At 44.5% G+C, this 27,839-nt stretch overlaps 1 protein-coding gene across 1 annotated transcript in view; it reads right to left on the bottom strand.

Annotated features, from left to right (window-relative positions):
• lrpprc (leucine-rich pentatricopeptide repeat containing) overlaps positions 1-27,609 on the bottom strand; it is a 70,175-nt gene extending 42,566 nt beyond the window's left edge. Inside the window, exons 1-19 of the mRNA XM_064950281.1 lie at positions 27,398-27,609; positions 26,525-26,733; positions 24,291-24,413; positions 23,928-24,049; positions 23,681-23,739; positions 23,494-23,580; positions 20,241-20,367; positions 18,311-18,455; positions 17,930-18,087; positions 17,255-17,360; positions 17,050-17,157; positions 12,145-12,263; positions 11,740-11,833; positions 10,838-10,907; positions 4,695-4,722; positions 4,267-4,324; positions 1,895-2,001; positions 1,597-1,674; positions 1,435-1,494 (exon numbers count right to left, since the gene is read on the bottom strand). Of these exons, the coding sequence (XP_064806353.1) occupies positions 1,435-1,494; positions 1,597-1,674; positions 1,895-2,001; positions 4,267-4,324; positions 4,695-4,722; positions 10,838-10,907; positions 11,740-11,833; positions 12,145-12,263; positions 17,050-17,157; positions 17,255-17,360; positions 17,930-18,087; positions 18,311-18,455; positions 20,241-20,367; positions 23,494-23,580; positions 23,681-23,739; positions 23,928-24,049; positions 24,291-24,413; positions 26,525-26,733; positions 27,398-27,609 (2,070 nt within the window). The remainder of the gene's footprint in view (positions 1-1,434; positions 1,495-1,596; positions 1,675-1,894; positions 2,002-4,266; positions 4,325-4,694; positions 4,723-10,837; positions 10,908-11,739; positions 11,834-12,144; positions 12,264-17,049; positions 17,158-17,254; positions 17,361-17,929; positions 18,088-18,310; positions 18,456-20,240; positions 20,368-23,493; positions 23,581-23,680; positions 23,740-23,927; positions 24,050-24,290; positions 24,414-26,524; positions 26,734-27,397) is intronic.
• Between the last annotated feature and the right edge of the window lie 230 nt (positions 27,610-27,839).

Raw genomic sequence — 27,839 nt, 5'->3', positions numbered from 1 at the left:
TGGAAAATAAGTATTTGGTCACCTACAAACAAGCAAGATTTCTGGCTCTCACAGACCTGTAACTTCTTCTTTAAGAGGCTCTTCTGTCCTCCACTCATTACCTGTATTAATGGCACCTGTTTGAACTTGCTATCAGTATAAAAGACACCTGTCCACAACCTCAAACAGTCACACTCCAAACTCCACTATGGCCAAGACCAAAGAGCTGTCAAAGGACACCAGAAACAAAATTGTAGACCTGCACCAGGCTGGGAAGACTGAATCTGCAATAGGTAAGCGGCTTGATTTGAAAAAAATCAACTGTGAAGACATACAAGACCACTGATAATCTCCCTCGATCTGGGGCTCCATGCAAGATCTCACCCCGTGGGGTCAAAATGATCACAAGAACGGTGAGCAAAAATCCCAGAACCACACAGGGGGACCAAGTGAATGACCTGCAGAGAGCTGGGACCAAAGTAACAAAGCCTACCATCAGTAACACACTACGCCGCCAGGGACTCAAATCCTGCAGTGCCAGACGTGTCCCCCTGCTTAAGCCAGTACATGTCCAGGCCCGTCTGAAGTTTTCTAGAGAGCATTTGGATGATCCAGAAGAAGATTGGGAGAATGTCATATGGTCAGATGAAACCAAAATATAACTTTTTGGTAAAAACTCAACTCATCGTGTTTGGAGGACAAAGAATGCTGAGTTGCATCCAAAAACACAGCCATACACCTCATGTGAAGCATGGGGGTGGAAACATCATGCTTTGGGGCTGTTTTTCTGCAAAGGGACCAGGACGACTGATCCGTGTTAATGAAAGAATGAATGGGGCCATGTATCGTGAGATTTTGAGTGAAAACCTCCTTCCATCAGCAAGGGCATTGAAGATGAAACGTAGCTGGGTCTTTCAGCATGACAATGATCACAAACACACCGCCCGGGCAACAAAGGAGTGGCTTCGTAAGAAGCATTTCAAGGTCCTGGAGTGGCCTAACCAGTCTTCAGATCTCAAACCCCATAGAAAATCTTTGGAGTGAGAGTCTGTGTTGCCCAGCAACAGCCCCAAAACATCACTGCTCTAGAGGAGATCTGCATGGAGGAATGGGCCAAAATACCAGCAACAGTGTGTGAAAACCTTGTGAAGACTTACAGAAAACATTTAACCTCTGTCATTGCCAACAAAGGGTATATAACAAAGTATTGAGAAACTTTTGTTATTGACCAAATACTTATTTTCCACCATCATTTGCAAATAAATTCATTAAAAATGCTACAATGTGATTTTCAGGATTTTTGTTCTCCCATTTTGTCTGTCATAGTTGAAGTGTACCTATGATGAAAATTATAGGCCTCTCATCTTTTTGAGTGGGAGAACTTGCACAATAGGTGGCTGACTAAATACTTTTTTGCCCCACTGTATATCTCTAAAACCCAATGAATACACTCACAACAACTCTGTTGTCTGAGAAGTTCAGAGGTTCTTGGCTGTCCACCAGGGCGATGACATCCTAAAAGAAACCAAAAGAATCACGTAAGAAAGAAACCAAAACTGCATCATTAAGAATACCTTCACATACAGTAGCTGTGAGTCAGTGATTTAGGACAGATACCTTGATGAGCTCAGGCACGTGATATGAGTCTAGCAGGTTTCTGATCCCTCTGTAGATGTTCCCAGGGATGATGATACCCTGCAGGTCAAACACGGGAGAACAGGATTAAAATAAATTCTTTCACCTGGGGTTGTCCATTTTAGGAGGGGGCAGATTGCTAATCTGAAATTTGGGACATGGTTAATCTGAATCTCATTATCCGCATAGACAACTCTTAATCTGAGATCAATGTGTGTAAGCCTGTCAGAGAGGTTGTATTTATGAATGGGATGAGTCAAATATCTGTGTGTGTGTGTACCATGCTCTTCAGCTGGTTGAAGTACTGCCTGAGCTTGTCCTCCTGAGCCTGCACCTCTGCCTCAGTCATGCTGTCCATCAGGTTATACAGAAAGTAGGACACAGCCTCTGTAGAGAAGGAAGAGAGGAGTGATGTTATACGTGCACACACACACACACACAGAACGTGGTCCCAGGATAATGGCTGTGTGTGTGTGTGTGTGTGAGAGAGAGTAGTGCTGACGGTATTCTTTGAGTGAAGCGAACAGTAATGCGTGTCGGGCGGGTGGCAGTGGGTGACAGCCTCGCACTCTGGGCGGCCGTGCGGAGGACACAACGGGAAGTGACACGGATAACTGTCTCCATCTCTCCCATCAGCACTACAGCCCGGTCAGACCACACACACACACACACACACACTGACACGGAGAGACACAGCCGCGCCACACACACTGAAAGACACACATTCCTGACAAACTAGACTGAGGCGCAGGCTGTTTGTTCAGCACTGTGTCAGCAGCCTGGGCCCATTTTCCCTGACAGACAGGCTGTCCCTCTGGCCAGGTCTCACACCCACCCTATATCTAGGGCAGGACATGAACGTGCAAACCGTCTTCATAACGCAGAGTGAGCGCATCGGCAGAGTCCTGCAACGGAGACTGCTGATATATACACAGTGAACGCATAGACAGAGACACAGATCCAGTGCCTTCAGAAAGTAGTTATACCCCTTGGGCACCCACCACCTTTGGTTTGTTACAGCCTGAATTTAAAAAGGATTCAATTGAGATGTGCTACTGATCTACACACAATACTCCACAATGTCAAAGTGGAATTTTGTTTAAGAAATTATTACAAATTAATGATACATTTAAAGCAGAAATGTCTTTAGTAAATAACCTTCAACACCTTTGTTAAAGAAAGCCTAAATAGATTCAGGAGTAAACATTTGCTTAACAATTCCCATAATAAGTTGCATGTACTCACTGTGTGCAATAATAGTGGTTGACATAATTTTTAGAAGTACTCCATCTCTACCCCACACATTCAATTATATGTAAGGTTCCTCAGTCGAGTAGTGAATTTCAAGCACAGATTCAACCACAAGGGAGGTTTTCCAATGTCTCGCAAAGAAGCGCACCTATTGGTAGATGGGTAACAAATGTAAAAAGCAGACATGGAATATCCCTTTGAGCATAGTGAAGTTATTAATTACGCTTTGGATGGTGCATCAATACACCCAGTCACTACAAAGACACAGGCAACTGAGTTAGGAAGGACACCTGAGAGGAAGGACACCACGCAGGGTTTTCACCATGAGGCCAATGGTGATTTTAATGGCTGAGAGAGGATGGAACAACATTGAAGTTGGTCCACAATACTAACCTAAAATGACAGTGAAAAGGAAGTATGTACAGAATAAAAAATATTCAAAAACATGCATCCTGTTTGCATTAAGGCACTAAAGTAATACTGCAAACAACATGAAATGGCAAAGAAATGTACTGTTTGTTCTAAATACAAAGCATGATGTTTAGGGCAAATCCAACACATCACGGAGTACTACACTTCATATGTTCAATCATGGTGGTGGCTGCATCATTTAAGCGATATTCTCGGCATCGGCAAGGACTTGTTCAAAAAAACGTCATCGAGATACGCACAGCGAAACTCCTAGAGGAAAACCTGGTTCAGTCTGCTTTCCAACAGACACTGGGAGACAAATTCACCTTTCAGCAGGACAATAAACAAAAACACAAGGCCAAATCTACACTGGACTTGCTTACCAAGAGGACATTGAATGTTCCTGAGTGGCCTAGTTACAGTTTTGACTTAAATTGGGATGAAAATCTATGTCAAGACTTGAAAATGTCTAGCAATGATCAACAACCAACTTGACAGAGCTTGAATAAAAATAGGCAAATATTGTACAATTCAGGTGTGCAAAGCTCTGAGACAGACCCTAAAAGATTCACAGCTGTAAATCGTTGCCAAAAGGTAATTCTAACATGTATTGACTCAGGGGGTTGAATATCTAATAAAGATAGTGTTATCATTTTTCATGAATCTTTAAAAAATGTAAAACATTTTCTTCCACTGACAGAATTGTGTAGATCGTTGAAAAACTATTCAATCCCAATTTGTAACAACAAAATGTGGAAAAAGCCAAGGAGTGTGAATACTTTCTGAAGGCCCTGTACAGACATGCACACAAACACCTGACTGTCCCGTGTGGCTCAGTTGGTAGAGAATGGAACTTGCAACGCCAGTTATGGGGCACCAGCACAAATAAATAAGAGTATAAGAGTATGATAAATGACTCCAATGTAAAATAAAAAAAATAAAAAAGATTGTGTTATGGCCACATTTTCATCCATTCACAAATGATCTTACCAGCAGATCCTGTAGCTCCCTGGGAGAAACGTTCATCTTTGTACAGCAGCTCAGTGATCTGAAAACAAGCATAACCTTAAGAGATGCATCTCATACAAAGACACGCCTACATACAAATCACACAGCATCACACCCGAATAGTGAAAACTTATGCCCCAGAATTATATAGCAGTCATATTGTTGCCTTTTAAAATGCAGCAATACAAATCAACACGGGAACTTTTAAAGAAAAAAAACATTTATAAATATTTATTTCTGCAAACTGGTAATAGTCTATAGGTCATCCAAATTACAAATCAAGATTTTGTGTGTCATATTTCAACCTGCAAATATTCTGAACCTTCCACCCGCCTCAATAAACCCCTGACAGTTTCACCCAGCCGATTATGAATAGAGCTGAAACCAAGGAGTGCTGTGCATTGTCTTACCTTGGCCATGCTCTCCAAATCGTCAGACCTGTAGGGGGCAGCAGAGGACAAGACATCAGGATACAAGGACACCGACAGAAATCGGCACACAGTATCAGGATACTTCAGAGGCAGCCCAATTCTGAATTTTCTTTACCCAATTCTCAAAACATATATCTGATGTGATTGGTAAAAGACCAATTAGTGGAATTTTTAAAATCAGAATTAGGTTGCCTGTGTAAACGCAGCCACATACAGTACCAGTCAAAAGTTTGGACACCTACTCATTCATGTGTTTTTCTTTATTTTTTACTATTTTCTACATTGTAGAATAATAGTGAGGACATAACTATGAAATAACAAATATGGAATTATGTAGTATCCAAAAACGTGTTTAACATATCAAAATATATTTTATATTTGAGATTCTTCAAAGTAGCCACCCTTTGCCTTGACAGCTTTGCACACTCTTGGAATCCTCTCAACCAGCTTCGTGAGGTAGTCACCTGAATGCATTTCAATTAACAGGTGCGCATTATTAAAAGTACATTTGTGGAATTTCTTTCCTTCTTAATGCGTTTGAGCAAATCAGTTGTGTTGTGACATTTTAGGGTTGGTATACAGAATATAGTCCTATTTGGTAAAAGACCAAGTCGATATTATGGCAATAACAGTTCAAAAAAGCAAAGAGGAACGACAGTCCACCATTACTTTAAGACATGAAGGTAGTCATCTTCAAAAACCCAGAAAAGGCTACTCTCCTCGATGTTATCCTCACAAATAATTCTGATAGATATCAGTCTGGTGTTTTCTGTAATGACCTTAGTGATCACTGTTTTACAGCCTGTGTTCGTAATGGCTGCTCAGTGAAAAGACCTGTCCTGATTTGTCATAGACGCTTGCTAAAAAAACTTTAATGAGCAAGTCTTCGTTCATGACCTGGCCTCTGTAAATTGGTATAGAATCAGCTTGATCCCTTCTGTTGAAGACGCTTGGACCTTCATTTTTGATATTTTCAATGATATTGTTAACAAACACCCCCCCCCCCCCCAAGAAAATGACAATTAAAAACAGGTTCAGCCCCTGGTTCGACCGTGATCTTGTGGAGTTACTCCACCTCAAGTTGCATTTGGCAAAAAGGCTCGGCACACTCATATTCAGGCTGACTGGCTATTGTTCAGGCTATCCGGAAGGCCAAAGTTAGTTACTTTAAGGAGCAGTTCTCTCTCTGTGGGTCTAACCCAAAGAAGTTCTGGAGAACGGTTAAAGACCTCCTGCTCACAGCTGCCCATGCCCTTAAGGTTGATGATGTGGTTGTTATTGACAAATACATGGCTGAGCTCTTTAAATCGTCACTTCATTAAGTCAGGATTCAAATTTGACTCAGCCATGCCTCCCTGCCCATCTAACATTTCCTCATCTCCCACCCCTTCTAATGTGACAATCCCCGATGCTTCTCCCTCTTTTAGTTTACCCCTGCAGGCAGTCACTGAGTCCAAGGTGCTAAAGGAGCACCTTAAACTTTACACAAAAAAAACATCTGGGTCAGATGGTTTAGACCCTTTCTTCTTAAAAAGTGTATTTTTACCTTTATTTAACCTCTTACACTTATGGTGGCGCTATTTCATTTTTGGAAGAAAAACGTTCCCGTTTTAAACAAGATATTTTGTCACAAAAAGATGCTCGACTATGCATATAATTGCTACTGTTCGAAAGAAAACACTCTGACGTGTCCAGAAATACAAATATCTTCTCTGTGCGTGCCCTTTAACGTGAGCTTCAGGCAAAACCAAGATGACTTGGCATCCAGGAAATGACAAGGATTTTTGAGGCTCTGTCTTTCATGATCTCCTTATATGGCTGTGAACGCAAGAGGAATGAGTCTGCCCTTTCTGTCGTTTCCCCAAGGTGTCTGCAGCATTGTGACGTATTTGTAGGCAGATCGTTGGAAGATTGACCATAAGAGACCACATTTACCACGTGTCCGCCCGGTGTCCTGCGCCGAAATTGGTGCGCAAAAGTCACCTGCCAGTATTTTTCCATGGGGCACAGAGAGAGAAGCAAGCTTCCAAGAACTGCATGTCAATGAAGAGATATGTGAAAAAACACCTTGAGGATTGATTCCAAACAACGTTTGCCATGTTTCGGTCGATATTATGTAGTTAATCCGGAAAAAGTTTCACGTTGTAGGTGACTGCATTTTCGGTTCGTTTCGGTAGCCAGGCGCAATGTAGAAAACGGAACGATTTCTCCTACACACAGACGCTTTCAGGAAACACTGCGCATTTGGTATGTGGCTGGGAGTCTCCTCATTGAAAACATCAGAAGCTCTTCAAAGGTAAATGATTTTATTTATTTGGTTATCTGGCTTTTGTGAAAATGTTGCGTGCTACATGCTACACAAAATGCTATGCTAGCTTTGCATACTCTTACACAAATTAGTCAATTTCTATGGTTCAAAAGCATATTTTGAAAATCTGAGATGACAGTGTTGTTAAGAAAAGGCTAAGCTTGAGAGCAAACGCATTATTTTAATTTTATTTGCGATTTTCAGAAATCGTTAACGTTGCGTTATGCTAATGAGCCTGAGGCTTAGTCACAATCCCGGATCCGGGATGGGGAGTTTCAAGAGTTAACTATGCAAGTCAGTTAAGAAAAAAAATCGTATTTACATTGACGGCCTGCCCCGGACTCCCAATCACGGCCTACCCCGGACTCCCAATCACGGCCAGATGTGATAAACCGCCAAGCCTGTCTCTCCTTTCTGGGGAGGTTCCCATTGCTTGGAAGGCAGCCACAGCTCATCCTTTATTTAAAGGGGGAGATCAAGCTGATCCTAACTGTTATATGCCTATTTCTAATTTGCCCTGTTTATCAAATAAGTGTTGGAAAAACTTGAAAATAATCAACAGACTGGCATTCTTGATGTCTTCAGCATTCTCTCTGGTATGCAATCTGTTCTCTGCTCAGGTTATGGATGTGTCACCGCAACCTTAACGGTCCTCAATGATGTCTATTTTTCTTGACATGGCCAAAGCTTTTGATACGGTAGACCATTCCATTCTTGTGGTCTGGCTAAGGAGTATTGGTGTCTCTGAGGGTCTTTGGCCTGGTTTGCAAACTACCTCTCTCAAAGAGTGTAGTGTATAAAGTGAGAAAATCTGCTGTCTCAGCCATTGCCTGTCACCAAGGGAGTAGCCCAAGGCTCAAACCTAGGACCCACACTCTTCTCAATTCACATCAACAACATAGCTCAGGCAGTAGGATGGTCTCTCATCCATTTATATGCAGATGACAGTCTTATACTCAGCTGGCCCTTCCCTGGAATTTGTGTTGAATGCTCTACAACAAAGCTTTCCTAGTGTCCAACAAGCTTTCTCTACCCTTAACCTTGTTCTGAACACCTCCAAAACTAAGGTCATGTGGTTTGGTAAGAAGAATGCCCCTCTCCCCACAGATATGATTACTACCTCTGAGGGTTTAGAGCTTGAGGTAGTCACCTCATACAAGTACTTGGGAATACGGCTAGACGGTGCACTGTCCTTCTCTCAGCACATATCAAAGCTGCAGGCTAAAGTTAAATCTAGACTTGGTTTCCTCTATCGTAATCGTTCCACTTTCACCCCAGCTGTCAAACTAACCCTGATTCAGATGACCATCCTACCCATGCTAGATTACGGAGACATAATTTATAGATCAGCAGGTAAAGGTGCTCTCGAGCGGCTAGATGTTCTTTACCATTCAGCCCTCAGATTTTCCACCAATGCTTCCTATAGAACACATCACTGCGCTCTATACTCCTCTGTAAACAGGTCATCTCTGTATACCCGTCGCAAGACCCACTGGTTGATGCTTATTTATAAAACCCTATTAGGCCTCACTCCCCCCAATCTGAGATATCTAGTGCAGCCCTCATCCTCCACATACAACACCCGTTCTGCCAGTCACATTCTGTTAAAAGTCCCCAAAGCACACACATCCCTGGGTCGCTCTTCTTTTCAGTTTGCTGCAGCTAGCGACTGGAACGAGCTGCAACAAACACTCAAACTGGACAGTTTAATATTAATCTCTTCATTCTAAGACTCATTCATGGTCCCTCTTACTGACAGTTGTGGCTGCTTTGTGTGATGTATTGTTGTCTCTACCTTCTTACCCTTTGTGCTGTTGTCTGTGCCCAATAATGTTTGTACCATGTTTTGTGCTGCTACCATGCTGTGTTGTCATGTGTTGCTTTGTTCTGAACGGATGATCTCTGTATGTGTGGTTTCCACCGTGAAGCATGGTGGTGGTGTGATGGTGCTTTGCTGGTGTCACTGTCAGTGATTTATTTAGAATTCAAGGCACACTTCACCAGCATGGCTACCACAGCCTTCTGCAGCGATACGCCATCCCATCTGGTTTGAGCTTAGTGGGACTATCATTTGTTTTTCAATGATCCAACACACCTCTAGGCTGTGTAAGGGCTATTTGACCAAGGAGAGTGATGGAGTGCTGCATCAGGGGACCTGGCCTCCACAATCACCCGACCTCAACCCAATTGAGATGGTTTGTGATGAGTTGGACCGCAGAGTGAAGGAAAAGCATCCAGCAAGTGCTCAGCATATGTGGGAACTCCTTCAAGACTCATGAAACTGGTTGAGAGAATGCCAAGAGTGTGCACAGCTATCATCAAGGCAAAGTGTGGCTACTTTGAAGAATCTCAAATATGTTTTGTTTTTTGCACTTTTTTGGTTACTATGTGATTCCATATGTGTTATTCTATAGTTGATGTCTTCACTATTATTCTACAAAGTAGAACATAGTAAAAATAAAGAAAAACCCTTGAATGAGTAGGTTTCCAAACCTTTGACTGGTATTACATACACACAGGAATCAGCACAGAGACATACAGCAAGCTTCTATAAGAACAATATGACAGATTACTGTCATATGAGTCCCAATGGAACATGACAACTCTGTTAATGTCATATGGCAAATCACCAGTAAACGGACAGGCATGACAAGAGCCTGGGCCTTCTGAAGGAGCAAACTATCAATTCTGAATGCTCTAACAGAGATACATGATCACTGAAAACAATGCAACAGAGATAGATAGATAGAGATACACAGAGAAGACTGCCACTTTGCCTTGACAAATCATCAGAGGAAAAGAGAGGAACTTGACTGAAGGGAAGAAGAGGCACCCTACACAATATTTAGATGAATAGTCACCCGAAAACCATGTCAGACACACGCACCCACACAAAACGATTCCTAAATTATGATGACACAGCCGTGCGTATGTGGCGTTGTCAGCTGGTTTAAGAGAGGCACAGAGACGAGAAGAGGGTGGAGGGGGAGTCTTTAATGATTAAATTATCCCTTGACCTTGCTCTGACAGAAGCAGGTTGTGGAGTGTAGTGACATGGCTCTGACACAGCACACCCTCCCCAGTGAGACCCCCCTCTTCTTTGGCGTCAACCCCAATTATGGGCGCAACAGGCCGTCTGGCAACGACAACACCGCAAGGCTCACAGCTGAATCTATAGCAGACGGCCATTCTACCAGGAACAACATCCAGAGACCAGTGAGAAACGAGTGCAGATGTAGTCGAAATTTCACATGACATTCATCTAGAAACTTATCAATCTTCCTCCTGAGGAGGTGATGATGTTTCTGACATGTGCAATATCAGCCCCTTGAACTATGATTTTATGGTCATAACTAACAAGTGTGTGTATATTGGTGTGAGGGGAGAACAGTACAACAGTGCAAAAACACCAGTAAGTATGCCAGGACCTCTGGGCTCCCTGGGGGGGGGTGTCAAGTCAGATGAGGGCAGGAGGAGTGGGTGTACAGCGTACAAATTTACATCATTGCCCTCCTGCCTGTAGCCTGCCTGTAGCCTGCCTACAGACCTCAGGCTGGGTAGGGTCAGGGCAGAGCCTTAGGGGCAGGGCTCAGAGTACCCTCATTAACATATATCCCAGGGTGCTCCTGGGCCAGGGCTGCAGGTCAGGACCACTGACTGACTGTGTCCATATGCATGAGGCAGCCAGGGCCCGGAACTGGGTGACCTGTTACAGGGAGAACAACACTGCAGTGTAACTCAGTCACTGACAGTGGGGGGGGGAACAAACAGAGCACTCTTACTCTATAAACAGTTACCACGTAAGAGAACTCACCGTCTGAAGCCCTGGATGAGACTTCCTCTGAAGGTACTCAGGTCCAGGGCAGGGAAGGAGGGAGCAGACACTGGAGAAGGAGTGAAAAACAGACACATTCTGAGGAGTACACTAAGGATGTTTGGTTTCCCAAAGCCTTTATAGATAGAAGTGACATGTCAAAGTAGTGTGAAAGACCAATAAGACTAAAGATAAATATCCAAGCAACCAGATGGACAAAAAAAAGAGGTGTGTGACAGATTAAGTGAATGAGAGCAAACGGGTAGAGCGAACGAGCATCCATTATTAAACACCCCTCCACCTCATCCCCTCCCATCGCTCTTCACCTCCACCAGTTTAGGCGCTTTGCTCCCTCGATCTCCCGCTCCTCCAAACATATTCACACACACTAATCACTTAAAAGCCCCGATGGAGGTAGGAGTGTACGCGGAGCATAGAGAGAGCGAAAGAGAGAGAAGAGAGGGCGAGAGACCGCTCTCTGATGGGGCAATTAGGCTCCAGGCAAAACAGAGGCCAGATGCTGATGACGAGAGTCAACTCCCCGGTGCATCATCCAGAACCCAACCCTGGGCCCAGAGAGTTACGCACGGTAGATAGTGCCTCTTGGACGTCTCTGAACTATGAGTGACTAGGAATGGGGCCATCATGAATGTATGTTGGTGTACATAAGTGAACAAAGAAGGTGCATTAGACATGATTACGGGCATAACGACCTGTAATAGATGTATGTTGGTGTACATGATTGAGGATAACAACTAATACAGTAAAGATGGTGATGAAAACAAGGGAAGTGCATTAGACATGATTATCGGCATAATGACCTGTAATAGATGTGTGTTTTGACATGATGAATGCACAGAGAAAGCCATTAAGACGGAGTTGAAATACAGGTAGATACTCACTCATAACCAACAGTCCTGCCAGGTTCCCACTACTAGCCTCAGAGCGCATCTCAGAGGACAAGAAACCCTCAGACTCCAAGGAGCAGCCCATTTCCTTCAACAAATACATACCATTCACATAAACACATAAAAATATATAAAATGCAACCGTACACACCCACCCACCCTACACACCCACCCACCCCCCCTACGCACCCACCCTACACACGCACCCACCCACCCACCCTACACACCCACCCTACGCACCCACCCTACGCACCCACCCTACCCACCCACCCTACCCACCCACCCTACCCACCCACCCTACCCACCCACCCTACCCACCCACCCACCCCACCCACCCACCCACCCTACCCACCCACCCTACACACCCACCCACCCACCCGACACACGCACCCACCGTACCTTGAATGCATCCCGGGCAGCGTCTATGTTCGGGAAAGCAGGCAGAACGTAGAAGGACATTGTCTCTACATCAGCTGGTACATCCACTTCCTGCATGCCCTTCAACACCTCCATGATCCCTGGAGGAACATTAACACAGACTAGCATACCCAGCTCGGCTACAGCACAGACTAGCATACCCAGCTCGGCTACAGCACAGTACAACAGTGGACATCAGGAATGGGGTCAATCTCATTTCCAATTCCAGTCAATTCAGGAAGCACACTGAAATTCCAATAACAATTTCCTTTAATGCTTTTGAGTGAAGGACATTTGGAATTGGGTTTACTTTCGGAGTTGACGGGAATTTAAATAGAAATGGACCCCAACCCTGCACCATCAAGGGGTTGAGGGGCCAGGCTCCAAACCTATTACCACCACCCTGCTCTCCTCGCAAGCCTCCGCCCCAGGTACACCCACATGCATATGGAACAGGCACCCTGCTGCCTAGGCCTGGACGGACATATGAGGCCAAGAGTGGAATGAACCAGTGTGACTGTGTGCACGCTTTTCTTAGGGTGAGAAATACCTAGCAATGTTTTCATGTAGGTTTCCATGCAGACTTCAGCAAAAGGGCAGGCTAAGTGTTTCAGTGCTGTATGTGAGCGCAGACACATCCTGGCTCCCTCAGTGTGTGTGTGTGTTTACACTCCACTCAGGCCCACACAGCGCTCTGTATCTCAATCCTCTTGAGAGGGTCTCTGTTCACCTGGTAATACCCTCCACCGCCCCAAAACACACCTGAATAAAAGATAAGGACCTGCTTTTATCCACCATTAAAACCTAACTTAGGAGCCCCAGCTGGGGGTGGAGAAGGAGAGAGGGAGAGGGGTAGCATTAACCAGGTAGGCACCTGGCTCACTCAGGCCACTCCATCATATGTGTCCTTCATTCACCTCTCTCTCCCTCACAGCTCACTGCCCTCACTGCTTTCAAGAAAGAAAAAAAGTAGATCTGATGCTTTCTTCTCAATGGAGCCTGTGAGTGTCCTCTCATCCTTTCTTCATTTTTTTATGAAAGGAGAAGAGCACCTGTTTTCCTGTTGAATAATCTATGATCCATTTCTGGGCGAGCCAGACTGATAGAAAACATGTCAATGGAGCTGGTAAGTGTCGGTCCCATGTTTTATGAGCTGAAATTTAAAAAAGCCCAGAAATGTTCCATACGCACAAAAAGCTTCTCGCTCTCAAATGTTATGAATACATTTGTTTACATCCCTGTTAGTGAGCATTTTATTTGCCAAGATAATACATCCACCTGACAGGTGTAGCAATTGGCATGTTGACTGCAGGAATGTCCACTATCTCTACCATAAGCCACCTCCGTCATTTTCAAGTATTTGGCAGTACGTCCAACCGGCTTCACGTATACCCACGCCAGCCCAGGACCTCCACTCCCGGCTTCTTCACCTGCAGGATCATCTGAGACCAGCCACCCGGACAGCTGACGAAACTGAGGAGTATCTCTGTCTGTAATAAAGCCCTTTGGTGGGGAAAAACTCATTCTGATTGGCTGGGCCTGGCTCCCCAGTAGGTGGGCCAGTCATGTAAAATCCATAGGTTAGGGCCCTATTAAAATTATTTAAATTGACTGATTTCCTTATATGAACTAACTCAGTCAAATTGTTGAAATTGTTGCATGTTGCATTGATATTTATATATTCAGTATATACTGTATATGACCTGGTTCTCACATGAGATTCTAGAATCAGCACTTTTTCACGAAAGCAAGTGTGCGAGGGAGTGAGTTGCTTTTAAAAGCATCAGGGTGGGCGCTGGTTCAGTGGTTACTTGGCGAACGCTAAACATCGGGGTTTCAAACAGGCTTCATATACATGGTTCATAAACTCACTGCATAAAGTAGAACAAATGATCCTTTTGATATTTAGGTAAAAGGTGTTAAGAAATGTTAGCTAACTTTTCTTTTTAGCTTTTTCCAAGTGCACTTCATCTTACAATTGAAGCAGGTGTATCTAGCCCTCTAATATTAAACAGGTGAGGCATGAGGCTGGCTGGAGCACAGCAGAGGAACTTCACAGTGACTGACAAGACTGACTCATTGGGACTGAAGGCTTAATCCTCACCTTAGACATCCTGGTACATGCGCAGGCCAGACTATAACTACATGTCCACTGAGGCAGAGGAGACTAGATGAGAAGCCCTCTGAGTCAAGAGATTGACAAATAGAAAGGGAAAAGGAAAGAAGAGAAGAGCAAGGAGAGGACCAGAATTAACTGGTTGCCATTTCTTACACTCCTCCTCTGTCCTTGAAATGAGTACCTGTACCTTCTGCCTCGCTCTACCCCTCCCTCCCTCCCTCCGCTCTCGGTTTTTGTCTCTAGGAGTACAGGTGGCTGTGACGATGTCAGATGGAATCACTTCTTGTTCCATTAATTACCACACTAACACTCACAGGGTGGACTGAGGGATGGCAGGAGAGGAAGTGGTGAGAGCTGGGTTAGAGGGAAAGGGGCATTTGTTGAAGAGGTCGAGGAGAGTTGGTTGGGGGGAGGGGGGGGGGTAGACTGGATGCCTGGTGGCAGACAGGGGGGCTTTAATCTGCACCTCACAAAACATAAAAGCCTCTTCGTAAAGCAGAGGCGGCTCGCCGCACCACTTTCTCGCTCTCTCTCTCACCGTTGTCACAAGTGATAAGCGAGCTCTCCCCGCTCGGGAGTGACAAGCCGGCCGTGGCTCACGGCTGGTGGGAACAAAAGCAGAGCATATGCTTCCTCAAACTCGCCTGCCCAAATCCACACCTCATCAAAATGCTAAGTTTTTTAGCCCCCGCTCCTGCCCGCCAGTGACACCTGTGGACAGAAAGTGACATGGCGCTTAATATTTCATGCCGGTGCACAGTGGTGCGGGTAATCCAAAGTGAATTCCCTCAGAGCGCTCGCATTTACATGAAATCAAGTCACTCCGCATCAGTCACATCACCTCCACCACGCTGACCCCGAACGCTTTTACACACACACACGGATGGACACAAACACGCCCCTCCTGCAGCCAAACAGCGGCTGCATCATTCATGAGGGTTAACGCTAACAACACAGGGACAACCAGAGTATAAAAGAAAGAGAAGTTTCTTTGTTTCCGCTAAGCGGTCCGACAACTAAATGGATGTCCGATATGTTCAAACCAGGGTGGAGTCTGCTAGCACGCTACTCTGAACCTCCTGAAGCAGCCATTTTCACCTATAACTAAGACTCCAAAAACAAAAAGACTATGTATCGCTTCTCAAAGGCAGAACATTTTGTGACATGATAATGTCCAAATATGGTCATTATGACACGAGTATGAACTCGCCTTGGACCATTTATCTTTCTGAAATAAAGTAGCAACACAATTAATCGTTTTCTATATCAGAATATGAAAACAGGAAGGATGAACTGCTCCTAAACCCCCTTCTCCCATGAGGCCCTGTAGTTTCTTCAGGGCTGAAACTGGACTATAGGAAACTACAGGCTTCCACAGCCACTGTAGCAGAATGACCTGTGACCCCTACGCCCACAGGAGAAGGTAGGGGGTGGGGGATTAAACCTCTCAGGCTACCGTCCCCCAATCCCCACCAAAAAGGGGGACCCCATCCTTTCCCCCTCAGGGCAGGGTAGAGGTCAAATCAGCCTGCTCCTCATATGAGAGAGAAGAGCATCGCTTAGATAAACCTGCCATTATGCTAATTCACTGAGGGACGTTGAAAAGGAGTGAGGTAGCACGAAAGCTGAAGAACAGCAGAGCAACAAGAGGGGAAGAAAGGAAAGTACAGTTTGACAGTCAGACAACCAAAACAACTTCCAGTCCTGGGCCTGTTTTAGTCTAGGAGAATAAGAACGTACAGTAGTTATCCTGCGACCTTCCTTGACCTTCACTAAGATCTATTCCGAGAGGTCCCCTGAGAGAAACGGGGGGGGGGGGGGTCATCATCTATTCCGTTCTGCCTGGAGTGCCCTCTCTCCATCTCAGGCTCAGATCCGACCTCTTTCCCCCCACTTGCCCCCAAACTAGTGAAATCGTTCCAGGGTGGACCACTCTGGCCCATAAATATTTGACAGGCCCTCCTACTTTAAAAGCCCCTTACAAAGGAGTGGTCTGGAGAAGTCATAACCTGGCCAAGGCTTGAGTATGCTGTGGGCTCAGAGAGTCTCTCTATCCAGAGAGTACTACATAAAGCCTATATCTCTAGAGTAGACAGACACACAGCAGCATTGGCCCTCAGGGCATCACATTAGGCTCTCACATACACATATGCCTTTCTACCATAGTGACTTAAAACCAATACCTTAACTATCTTCAATCCCTTCTAAAAATGCACACATTTTAGAACTATTTCAAGCATCAGAGCATCTAGTTCCAGGAGTGCCTCTCTCATAAAATATATTTATGGTATTGGAGCGAGAGAGAAGTCTGTGGGTGTAGGTCATGTGAGTGACCTCTCAGACAGTGACATCAGACAGGTCCCATCATGCCCTGTGGTGGGTTAGGGATCAGACCCGGCGCCCACCAGGGAGTGGCATGGAGGCGTCACCGTCCACAAAGCCGTGACGGACAGCTTCCTCACTCATTCTGAACCCTGTCACTCTCTGTGTTAGCCCCGTGAAGAGGGGAGAGTGACCCAGGGACATCCTGGCAAGTGAAGCGAACATGGGTGGTCAACTTGGAACGTCAATCTACTACAATGGCTAGCCCAGAGGGTGGTACTGGTTCATATCCGAATCTCCAATCACAAAGCATGAATGGACTAAACAAATGGAGATGGAGGGTATCGAGAGAACACTGGAGCTGAAATTACCCCCTTCAATCCCTATTTATCAGTATTTCATATCAAATGGTTCCGTGTTTGTAGGTTTTAATCACATTTCCATACCTGTTGTGTTCTGGTCCTTGGCATGTTGTGTGAGGAGGGGCCAGAAGTAGTGAGGTCTGATGGGTTGCCCCTGTTCCTTCATCATCTTCATCACCTCCACTGCAGTAGCTGGAGAAAAGGAGGGAATATTAGAGAGATGAAGAACTCCCTGGGCTGTGTTGCCTCCTACTCCTTCCTGTGCATTTCTCAGAAGGATGTAGCGTACCAGTCTTCTTGGCCTCCAGGCAGCAGTAGAGGGTGAACTGCAGGGGAGTAGCGTGGTAGCTGGAGTCCTGCAGCTCCTTGCAGTAGCGCGCCACCTTATCCACTGGCTAAAAACACAGACAGATGGACATTTCATTTGTAGAATGTGGTGTAGTAGATAAGGGTTGGAACTAAAGTGTGCAGAAGGGTAGCTCTCCAGGAGGTGAGTTTGGGCAATCCTGGTCTAGAACCATTGTTTCCCCTAGGTTTTTTTTCAACAGGCAGAGTTAGCGGGGGGGCGTGGTGGCAGCCGTGGCCAATGGTGCGGTTTTAGAGGCCCCCCTCTTGATTGCAGAGGCAATTTTGTTGTTAAAGCTAATTTCCTGCAATTCCACACATATAGCCATGGGGCAGAGACAAAAATTGCAGTTTGAAAGCTAATTTCCTACAATTCTACACATTTGGCCATGGCTTACGCCTTGTCGTTATGCTATCTGAGTAACTCAAGCATTATAACAAAGATTCTCCGACTGTCTAGTTTTCATTTAGGTAATTGTTCTCAAAGTATATAGCTCCATTATCTTTTGCACATATATGGTTGAAATTGTTTAAGTTTACACTAAAAATGTCATACCATCATGAAATTGATTTAAAACATTTTGTTGTATTTTCTGCCGTGGAAACACTAAAGCCTTACCTTGTCCATGTTGACACAGTGACGCAGGAAGAAGTTGCCCAGGGTGGGGGAGTCTCCACTCTGCGTCTCTTGCTGCAGGGTGGGGAAGGTCTTCAGCACAGTGAAGGCTGTGTCTTCCTGGCCCTGGGTGATCAGGCTCAGACACAAGTTCATCGCATCTACAGGGGGGAGAGGACAAGAAAGATGGGTTGACTCATCCAATATTTGTTATCTCAACAATGCATAACCAGAATGTTCAGGGGTAGTTTCAGTCCCTGCACTGTCTAGTACAGGACTCCTCAACAATAAAGTGTTAAACCTTCACTTGCATTGCAAGTTCCTGAATTTTTTTTATATATTTTTTTTTATAAAAAATATCACTGTAAAAAGTGCTGATCATACCTGGAACATATCCTCTCTCGTGTCTCATACGCTCCACTATCTCTGGTACGTGCTGCTGATGGCCTGCCTTGGACAGGCTGAATACCACCTGCATCAGGTCTCTGTCCATCAGACTGGTGTCTGTGTTCTCCACAGCCTCCAGAGTCTGGGGATGGGACACACGGGAGGGTCAGTTCGCACTCACACACTAGGGTTTCTGTTGACCGACAACATTTTAATTAACGGACCCATGGTTCTCAGAATGACAAATCCCTGTTAGAATATGGTAATTAACCGAACATGCAAGTCGAGGATGAAAACAAATTCTTATGTGCACTTTAGACATGTTAGACTGTCCACATGGACTTTTCCTCAGTCAACAAGATGAGTAATGAACAGCAAAATCACTAGCCTGTCAATCTACTACAGTAGAAAAGTTTAAAAGGTAATTATTCTATTGGTCAGCTTGTCAAGAAAGAAATAGCCTGGGGAAAATAATTTTGAACGGTCATCCAACTCGGGATCTCAGGCCTCTTTCTATAGCTCGGACTTTCCGACAATGATCACTGACGTCATGAATTGACCTAATATTTTTCAGAGTTCCCAGTTGTCTAGAAAGCCTCATTCTAAATTGGATTGAATCGTTTCTCCCCCCCAAATCAATCTACACACATAATGACAAAGCAAAAACTGAAATATCACATTTACATAAGAATTTAGACCCTTTACTCAGTACTTTGTTGAAGCACCTTTGGCAGCGACTACAGCCTCAAGTCGTCTTGGGTATGACGCTACAAGCTTGGCACACCTGTATTTGGGGAGGTTCTCACATTCTTTTCTGCAGATCCTCTCAAGCTGTCAGGTTGGATAGTATCGCAGCACAGTGTCGCTGCACAGCTATTGTCAGGTCTCTCCAGATTTGTTCGATCGGGTTCAAGTCCAGGCTCTAGCTGGCCCACTCAAGGACATTCAGAGACTTGTCCCCAAGCCACTCTGTTGTCTTTGCTGTGTGCTTAGGGTCATTGTCCTGTTGGAAGGTGAACCTTCACCCCAATCTGAGGTCATGAGCGCTCTGAAGCAGGTTCTCATCAAGGGTCTCTGTACTTTGCTCTGTTCATCTTTTCCTCAATGCTGACTAGTCTCCGGCTTCCGGCTTCCGTCTGGGAACTCTAAACATAAAGGCCGGATTGGTGGAGTGCTGCAGAGATGGTTGTCCTTCTGGAAGGTTCTCCCTTCTCCACAGAGGGACTCTGGAGCGCTGTCAGAGTGACCATCGGGTTCTTAGTCACCTCCCTGACCGGGCCCTTCTCCCCCGATTGCTCAGTTTGGCCGGGTGGCAGCTCTAGGATGAGTCTTGATGGTTCCCAACTTCTTCCATTTAAGAATGATGGAGGACACGGTGTTCTTGGAGACCTTCAATGCTGCAGAATGTTTTTGGTACCCTTCCCCAGATAAGTAATTATGTAAATATGGTATTTGTTATTTATTTTTAAAACATTTGCAAAAAAAACACCAGAAAGAGGTTTTTCCTTGTCATAATGGGATTAATAAGATTTCTATCAATTTAGAATAAGGCTGCAACGTCACAAAATGTGGAAACGAGTCAAGGGGTCTGAATACTTTCCTACTGCACTGTACATAATGAAAATACTCCACACGCGCCAATTTCATTCCACTAAATTATGAAAATTAACCTATAGACCGATAAGCATGATCAGTCAAATCTATTTCCATCAATGAATAGGCTAAAAAGCATTATTTTACAAAATGATTTTTTCTTCTCCTGGATAATTATCAGGCAACAATTTTCTATCAATTTTTTGTTGTTGTTTTGTTTTTTGTTACAAAAAGCTGGCCATTACTGGCTAATGGAAACCCCGACATGCACACTACATGGTGTCACTTACCTACTAGATCTTATCCACTCACACAAACCCAATGGTCCACTCACCTGTTTGATCTTGTCCATATCCCCTCTCTCTGCATAGGCGTTGAGCAGTGCCACATATGTGTCAGGGCCCGGCTCGATGCCTGCCCCCTTCATGACTTGCAGGATGCTCTCTGAACTCTCCATGTCACTGTATGGGCACGAGAGACACACAAGTCAACACAATAAGACTGATGGGTTCAGATTTGTAAACGTGACAATTTTGTTAATCACTAGTTATACTAGAGACATGAGGGGTGGCATAGTCTAGAGCAGTGGTGCTCAACAGGTTTTGCCTGGGGACCCAAATTTGACAATGACAATTGAGTCGCGACCCAATATTACATTTTGTAATGTATTGCAGCTGTATTCTTCACTTGCAAAATAGACTGTCTCAATGGCCTACTATTATGGTATTAAAGAAAGTAATTACACAGCCATATTAACTGAGAAAACATACATTCAAGAGAATAAGACATTTTAATTAGGAGAACTGTTCAGGAGTGGGGTGTAATACATTATCAGACTCAGAACACGACATTAAAACCAGTCCAATAATGTTAATGAAGAGTATCACATACCAGTCCAATAATGTTAATGAAGAGTATCACATACCAGTTCAAATAGAAAAAACAATCATTAGGAATTCTTAATCATCAATTACCATGTGAATAGTTTCACAACCTTAAAGTTTTTTTTAAATTTTTTAAAGGTGTAAGTTTAACCAGTTCAATAACATGTAATATGAATGTCAGAATTAGTTAATAATAATTACCCTCGTGAACAATAACTCATGAACCAGTTTATTTATTGTGTGTGTGTGTGTGTGTGTGTGTGTGTGGCCTATCAGGGGGAAAGCTGGGGGTGTTTATTCAGTTTGATACATTTATTGAAGTCTGGGGTGATGGTTGACAGGGCAGCTCGGAGGTCATGCTGGCTGTCCAGTTTATTTCTGCTTTTAGTTTTCAGCATGGCCATAGCAGTGAACACACTTTCAAACAGATAGGTAGTACTGAACTGTAGCATGATTCTGATTGCATGGCAGACGAGAGCAGGATACTCTCCCACTAAGCCTCACCAGAACTGCGGCAGTGTCATTTCCGGGATGCACATGCTCAGTCCGCGATCAAATGACAGCTCCACCAGCAGATCCTCTTCATTGCTGGGCAATGTGACGCTTCCCATCTCTACTCGAAAGGGGTCCCCGTATCCAGACGTCGTCTCATGTTCTCCTTCGGGAAGTAGTCACACAATTTTCCCTGCAGCCTGACAAGATGCTGTTCAACCCCCCCCCCCAGTGCGACACCGTGTGCTTTGTTGATCAGACTGTGGGCGTTGGGAAACATGTCAATACTCCCATTAAAAATATGATTTGCCCAAACGGTAAGCTTCATCTTGAAGGCATCCACTTTGTCTCTCTGTACAAATCGATTGTGCCCCCTCCCTTGCATTGACACATTGAGCAAATTCAAATGATCAAAAATATCTGCCAGGTGGGCAACCTATTCCTCACAATCAAAATGTTCGGGCAGAGATGACTTATTTTCCAAAATAAACGCATAAAAACAAATGCATTTTCCAAAATAAGCTCATAAAAGCGACCCGGCACTTTACTCCTGGAAAGCCAGCAGACCTCTGCATGGCGCCCACTCCCCACAGAAGGCCTGGAAACACCTGTTCTTTTTGATATAGTTGACACACATCTTGGATAGTGTCGTGGAGCTCAGGCACCATGTCCTTCGCTGCCAATGCCTCCCTGTGTAGGAAGCAGTGTTTCCACGTTGCACTCTGTGCTTCCTCCAGGATCTGCTTTACTACTCCTAAGTGCTATCCCGTCATGGCAGCTGCCCTATCAGTTGTCACACCGACACACCCATCCCAGACCAGTCCCTCGGAGCCCAGGTGCATATCAATTGTGTTAAAGACAGCCTTTGCAGTGGTATGCAAATCAGCACTAAAAAGGAACTGCTCCTCAAAGGTTATTATCCCACACGTGTCTGACATAGACCATTAGAATTGCATGGTTAGCTACATCTGTGGATTCATCAAGCTGCAGTGTGTAATGGCCATTTTCACTAAAGCGCTCTGATGTCCTCAGACATGTCCTGGATTCTCCTCCTCATGGTGTCATTGGATAGGGGTATAGTTTTAAGTTTGTTGGCGGCTGACTCTTCCAAGATTTCAGTGAACAAATCAATCGCAGCAGGGAGTATGAGATCCTCTGCATTGCTAGATTTACTTGTTTTTTAAGTCAGTTGTCTTATCTTCGTGACTTCGATGCTTGGTGCCCAGATGCCTTTTCATTTTGGAGGGTTTCATTAGCTGACAGTCTGTCTTCTAAAACCATAATTGATGAAGTCGGGGTCGTATTTTCTGCCTTGTTGTTGACATTGGAAGCAGAAGTAGATGAAGAGGGAGCTGAATGTTTTAAAATGTTTTACTCTGACAGCTGTCATTTAACACATGTAGGCTAGCTAACTATCCACAAGTGGGGGGGGGGGGCTAGTCATTTCTACACTGCTGACACACTGTAGGTGTAAAGTCAGCAACAATAAGTGGTGCAGCGGTGTGTCACGGTAACGTTGTGAAAGTCAGCAACAATAAGTGGTGCAGCGGTGTGTCACGGTAACGTTGTGAAAGTCAGCAACAATATGCGGCGAGGCCATATCCTTTCAATATAAAAGTTTCAGTGTGGCGGTTACCTTTCTAAATATGAATTACATTTTTATATTCTTGCAAAAGTCCCATGACCCCTTAAAATCATCCTACGACCCCCATGGAGAGGGGTTGCGACCCACCAGTTGGGAATCCCTGGTCTAGGGTCTACACCAGAAGTTAATGGTTATCTGTAGTAGGAAGATGATCACATGTTGGCAGGCACTGATAAGGGTGGAGAGATGTGGATTAGTGAGGAAGGGGGTTCGAGGTAAGGTCACATGAAGGGAGAAGGAACAGTTTACTGCCTGTATCACTTAACTTCCTGCCTAGCAATAAAGATGTAATGTTTAGAGGAGAGACTACCCAAATTGGGGTATATACATACTATCACTGGTGGAACCGTGTCTTTGTCTTATGCAGCTGTATTGACCCAATGGGTGAATAAACTTGGTTGGAGCTTTCAAACTGTGTCTGTCAACTTCTTACTCTGATATTTACAGCCTAACAAGACCAAAACACATTAAGAATTAGGCGGTAGGGGCACATTTATACTTATCATTGACATGCATTATAAATACATAACCTACAACACAAGCAAGGATTCAAATGTAACACTCACCCTGCACGTGCATGACCTGTCACTAAGGAGTTGAAAACAGCCTCTGTGATTGGCAGGTCCTTGCTCTTCATGAAACCCAGGATTGTACTGAAAGGGAGTGTGATGAGGACACAATAAACAGTCCTTCACTTCACATTACTCCGGAATCAAGTCTCTGTCTTAATAAACTGGTAAAAGTCTGTCTTACCTGGCACCCTCAATGTCCCCATCATGGCAGTAGGATGCAATCAGTCTCTGAAAGGTCACCTAAACAGGAGGAGAGCTGTCATCTCAAGCTTTCATCTACATCGAAGACCATCTTACCACGACGTAAGTGCTAAGTTACAATATATAAAGAAAGACAGCTAAAAAAGAAAAGCAAGAACAAAGTTCCAGTTCATTTTTCCCCGTCATAAAGAACATCAAGATAGATAAGATGCAGTGAATCTACTCACTCTGTTGGGCTGCACGCCGGCTGCCTCCATCTTGGCCAGGAACTCTGTGGGGGAGAACTTGAACTCGTTCTGCAGGTATACCTTGAGCAGTGCGTTGTAATGACTGGCATCGTATGAGGCACCTTGACAGTAAAAAAGGAACATTTACTAATCACCAACATGACCACAAACTAGTCAGCCAATCAATTTTGTCATCTCAATACCCTATTTTTCTTCCCACAGCACTGTTAGTTTCAGTCGGACCTCCATTCACCCTCCATTTTCATTGTCTTCTGACCCTCCTACATCCACTGATAATTTTTTCCCAGTGCCCTGTCCCAATAATGCCCTCTGGGTTTGGGTTCTATGCCCGCAGCCTTATACCCAGCTCTTGTAGCTTGTCCCAGATTCGGTGCGCCAGCTCAGTGCGTTCCGCCAGGGGCATCTCAGGCAGTAGAGAGCCACAGCTCCGCAGGAGGAGCAGGGCCTGGTTCCCACTAGGGTAGCCTTGAGAAAGAGAGAAAAAAATATAGAAGTACAAGCCATGTGTTAGTTGGAGGGTAAGCATGTCAAGACGTAGAAGAAAAAAAAAAAATCACACAAAAAAAAGGAGTGAGGTGCTAGTCTGAGGTTCTCAAAGGATGGAGGAAAGTTGTCCAAGTTGCTTAACCTGTTGAGTGTAAGGGGCAGTATTTTGATGTTTGGATGAAAAACGTACCGTAATTTCCGGACTATAAACCGCTACTTTTTCCCACGCTTTGAACCTCGCGGTTTATACAATGACGCGGCTAATTTATGGATTTTTCCCGCTTTCGCAAGATTCATGCCGCCAAAAAACTGAGCACCGTCACATAATGTGACGTAAATCGAGCGCGCTCAAACTTCCCATCATTCTGATTACGGTAGTCATTTTGTCACCCTCATCATGGCAAAGACACGGAGAAATGCATATGATGCAGCTTTCAAGTTGAAGGCGATCGATCTGGCTGTTGGAAAAGGAAATAGAGCTGCTGCATGGGAGCTTGGCCTTAATGAGTCGATGATAAGACGTTGGAAACAGCAGCGTGAGGAACTGACTCAGTGCAAAAAGACAACAAAAGCTTTCAGAGGGAAGAAAAGCAGATGGCCCAAAGTATTTGCAGCCACTCGACATCAGTGTAAATCGTGCATTTAAGGTGGCGCTCCTTGTTCAGTGGGAGGCTTGGATGACAAGTGGGGAGAAATCCTTCACTAAAATGGGCCGCATGCGAAGAGCAACTTATGTTCAAGTCTGCCAGTGGGTCCTGACAGCGTGGAGCATTGTCAAAAAATCCACTATCATCAACGGGTTTCGAAAGGCTGGACTGCTGCGTGTTGAAGGGGCAGCATGAGCTCAGCGGGGTATTTACCTCCGGATGAAAGTGACGAGAGCGACAATGAAAACGATCCAACATCGGATGAAGCATTTCTGAGGCTATTCAACTCCGACACCGAAGGAGATGACTTCAGTGGTTTCAGTGCCACAGGAGGAGGAAGATAGTGACCAAGTTCATTTGTTTCAATGTACCGGTAGGCACCTGAGGCTTATAGACATGTGCGGCTTATTTATGTACAAAATACATATTTTTTAATAATTCACTGGGTACGGTTTATATTCAGTTTAATAGTCCAGCAATTACGGTACCCAAATGAAACTGCCTATTTCTCAAGCCCAGAATCTAGAATATGCATATAATTGTCCGATTAGGATAGAAAACACTCTAAAGTTTCCAAAACGGTCAAAATATTGTCTGTGAGTATAACAGAACTAATATTGCAGGCGAAAACGTGAGGAAAATCCAACCGGGAAGTGATGTTTTTCCTGAAAGCTTTCTGTTCCTTTGTCTGCCTTCGCTCCATTTAAAGGGATATCAACCAGATTCCTTTTCCTATTGCTTCCACATGTTGTGAACAGTCTTTAGACAGTTTCAGGCTTTTATTTTGAAAAATGAGCGAGAAAGATCACATTGCGTCATTGTATGGCTGGGTGCCAGCAGCGGTTTGCATGCGCGACAGCTTGGAGCAGACATTTTCTCTCTCTCTCCTATTGAAAAAGCTACAGTCTTGTTGAAATATTATAGATTATTTATTGTAAAAACAAGCTGAGGATTGATTATAAAAAACGTTTGACATGTTTCTACGAACTTTACGGATGCTATTTGGAATTTTCGTCTACCAGGTCGTGACAGCTCGAGCCTGCGGATTTCTGAACATAATGCGGCAACCAAATGGAGGTATTTTGGATATAAAAATTATCTTTATGGAACAAAAGGAACATTTGTGTAACTGGGAGTCTCGTGAGTGCAAACATCCGAAGATCAAAGGTAAGCAATTAATTTGATTGCTTTTCTGACTTTCGTGACCTATCTACGTGGCTGCTAGCTGTTTGTAATGTTTTGTCTGCACTGAGAGATGTCCTTACGTAAACGCTTGGTATGCTTTCGCCGAAAAGCTTTTTTGAAATCTGACAAGCCAGATTAACATTAAGCTCAGCTGTGTTTTGCTAGTAATTTAATTCGATTTTGCCGCTCTGCAATTCAGCGAATGTTGACGAAAATGATCCCGCTAACGGGATAGGTGCATCAAGAAGAACTATTTACCTGTCCGGCAGATGTCGTGGAAGATGCGCAGCAGCAAGGTCTTGGTGATGCGTCCCGTCCTCCTCACTGAACTGTCAAGCTTTGCCAGGGCCCAGTCAAACTGCTGGGCCTGCTTAGATCGCACACCCAAACTGGACTCATCAGTGGGTAGCCCCCGCTGCTCTGTAACCATGGCGTAGTGACGTACCCCTGCATAGGGCCACACACACCTAGCAGAGGGAAGACCGGGCAATGGGTTATATATGGCTTATTGCAATAGGCTATAAGGTTTACAGCAAAGAAAGTTTTGGATCTCCCATTAAAGGCCACGGTGCCACAAGAATGACCTTGACCTGAGCACCCCTGCTTCCTTGCCTGATCCGAAAGGCACTCATCACCCTATACAGGCCTGTGGGCCTAAGTGTAGTCACCAACTCCTTCAAATCACATAATCGAACCCCTCCCGGGCTAGCTAACGCTATTTTAATGGAGCAGAAGATGGCGTCAAGCCCTCAGATTGTAGCCATCAGTTCTTTGTATATTCATTGAGCAGAATCAGGATTACTAGTTTAAATACAATTAGTTAATAGTCGTCCCATACAACATAGATAGCTAGCAAACGTTAAATGATTTTGTTATAATTAGCTATGTGAATTGAACGTCATTAGGACTTATGCAAGGAGGCCATATTTTTATTACATACTAGATTGTTGACGAAATAATACAGGCTAATACCAGTATATAACATACATACACACACACACATCAATACGTTTGCTCTCATGATAACCGGTCATATTAATGTTTAGGTACATTACTATGACTGTCATTGAAGCTCAATGACAACCGTAGGATGCCAATCCAGCATGGACCGGCTAGCCAGCATTACGCTACCTGTGTACACTGTATGGGCTTGGGACGATTTGTCTTGAACAGACTCCGGAGCCTTTACCACCGATCGCTCCACTGTACAGTCGACTGAGCTGCGGTCCATTTCTGTTCGTCCCTGTTCTTTGAAGAAAGCCCGATGGCGAACATTTCAGAAGTCGTGCAGATCTCAAGAGCGCAGCCATGTTTAACCTAAAGTGCGAGGAATGGAAGGGCATCCGCACCACGTGACGGGTTCAAAGGCTAACGGTCGGGAACAAGAGATCAGTAGAGGGGTTTTTGCTTATTGTCGAGTTATATTATTCCCCCACTTTTAACCAATCTGAGAAGTGTTATAATTTTACATGATAGACGGTTGTAAATGTACATATTATGACCATTACTTCCCTATTTTCTATCTTACATTGCATTTTATGGATTTATTATACGGCAACACCCCCAACGATAC

The sequence above is a fragment of the Oncorhynchus masou genome, chromosome 31 (genome assembly GCF_036934945.1).
Source record: "Oncorhynchus masou masou isolate Uvic2021 chromosome 31, UVic_Omas_1.1, whole genome shotgun sequence".
NCBI lineage: Eukaryota > Metazoa > Chordata > Actinopteri > Salmoniformes > Salmonidae > Oncorhynchus > Oncorhynchus masou.
This window is presented reverse-complemented; position numbering and strand designations above follow the sequence as displayed.